The 954-nt window shown below is 42.3% G+C and overlaps 1 protein-coding gene across 1 annotated transcript; it reads left to right on the top strand.

The window, feature by feature from the left end:
- Positions 1-5: 5 nt before the first annotated feature.
- LOC108682957 (solute carrier family 25 member 45-like) lies at positions 6-915 on the top strand (the record flags this gene model as incomplete). The annotated part of the gene is made up of 2 exons (XM_018172224.2): positions 6-119; positions 693-915. Coding segments are annotated over 2 exons (337 nt in total), but the record flags the coding sequence as incomplete, so codon positions are not given.
- Between the last annotated feature and the right edge of the window lie 39 nt (positions 916-954).

The following is a 954-nucleotide window of genomic DNA, read 5'->3' as shown; positions in this document are numbered from 1 at the left end:
TTGCAGGCTGCGCGGGGCTGTTGGTCGGTCACCCTATGGACACCATCAAGGTGCGGCAGCAGGCGCTGGGCAACGTGTCCGCAATCTCAGGCATCTCCCGGACCTTCAAATACGAGGGGGTTGGTAATACTGCTACTGACATGAATAATAATGTTGTTGATCATGTAAATTATAGTAAATATTACAGATAATTATTAGAATTACTGGATGAAAAGTATGAGGATAGTTATACTGATTTTGTAATGATCTCCTGCAAAGATCTGTGATGCGTGATTCGGGATGGTTTCATCTAGAATATTCGAAATGAGTCTGTCTGTATCAGTTAATACATTGCACATTATCTGGTGGGAAGTATGTGCTTTAATTGAGCATGATCGAAAACAAAATCTAATCAATATCTAGATCGATTATCATACATTATGTATCTGACGTTCGAATGTTTTCACTGATTGATTGAATTCGTACGTCGAAGTCGCATTCATTTTGAGCATGAAAAATTTTTCAAACAAAATATATAGTACACAAAAAGACACTTAAACAATGATTCAATAGAACTGGCTCGATGGGATGTATATGACTCAGATATATAATCTATGATTCTGAAGCGGCACAATATATGAAACTGAAGGCGAACAATTTATGATAAAGAACTTGCACAATTATGCGAACTGAAACATCGTTGCACATGGCAGGTACGCGGGTTCTACAAAGGGATGGGGTTCCCGCTTCTGGCAACAGGGACGCTGAACGCAGTTTTCTTCGGCGTGTACGGCAACTGCATGCGGGCGCTGCACAAGGGCAAGGAGAAGCCTAGCCTGACGGAGGTCTTCCTCTCAGGCTGCGCGGGCGGCGTCGTGCAGCTCTCGGTCGCCTGTCCTGTCGACCTCGTCAAGATTAAAATGCAGCTACAGACAGGTATTTTAGTTAATATTTAATGCAAAAACAGGTGTTTTA

Source organism: Hyalella azteca, unplaced genomic scaffold, assembly GCF_000764305.2.
Source record: "Hyalella azteca isolate HAZT.00-mixed unplaced genomic scaffold, Hazt_2.0.2 contig16718, whole genome shotgun sequence".
Lineage (NCBI taxonomy): Eukaryota > Metazoa > Arthropoda > Malacostraca > Amphipoda > Hyalellidae > Hyalella > Hyalella azteca.
Note: the sequence above shows the minus strand (reverse complement) of the source record. Positions and strands in the feature narration are given on the sequence as shown.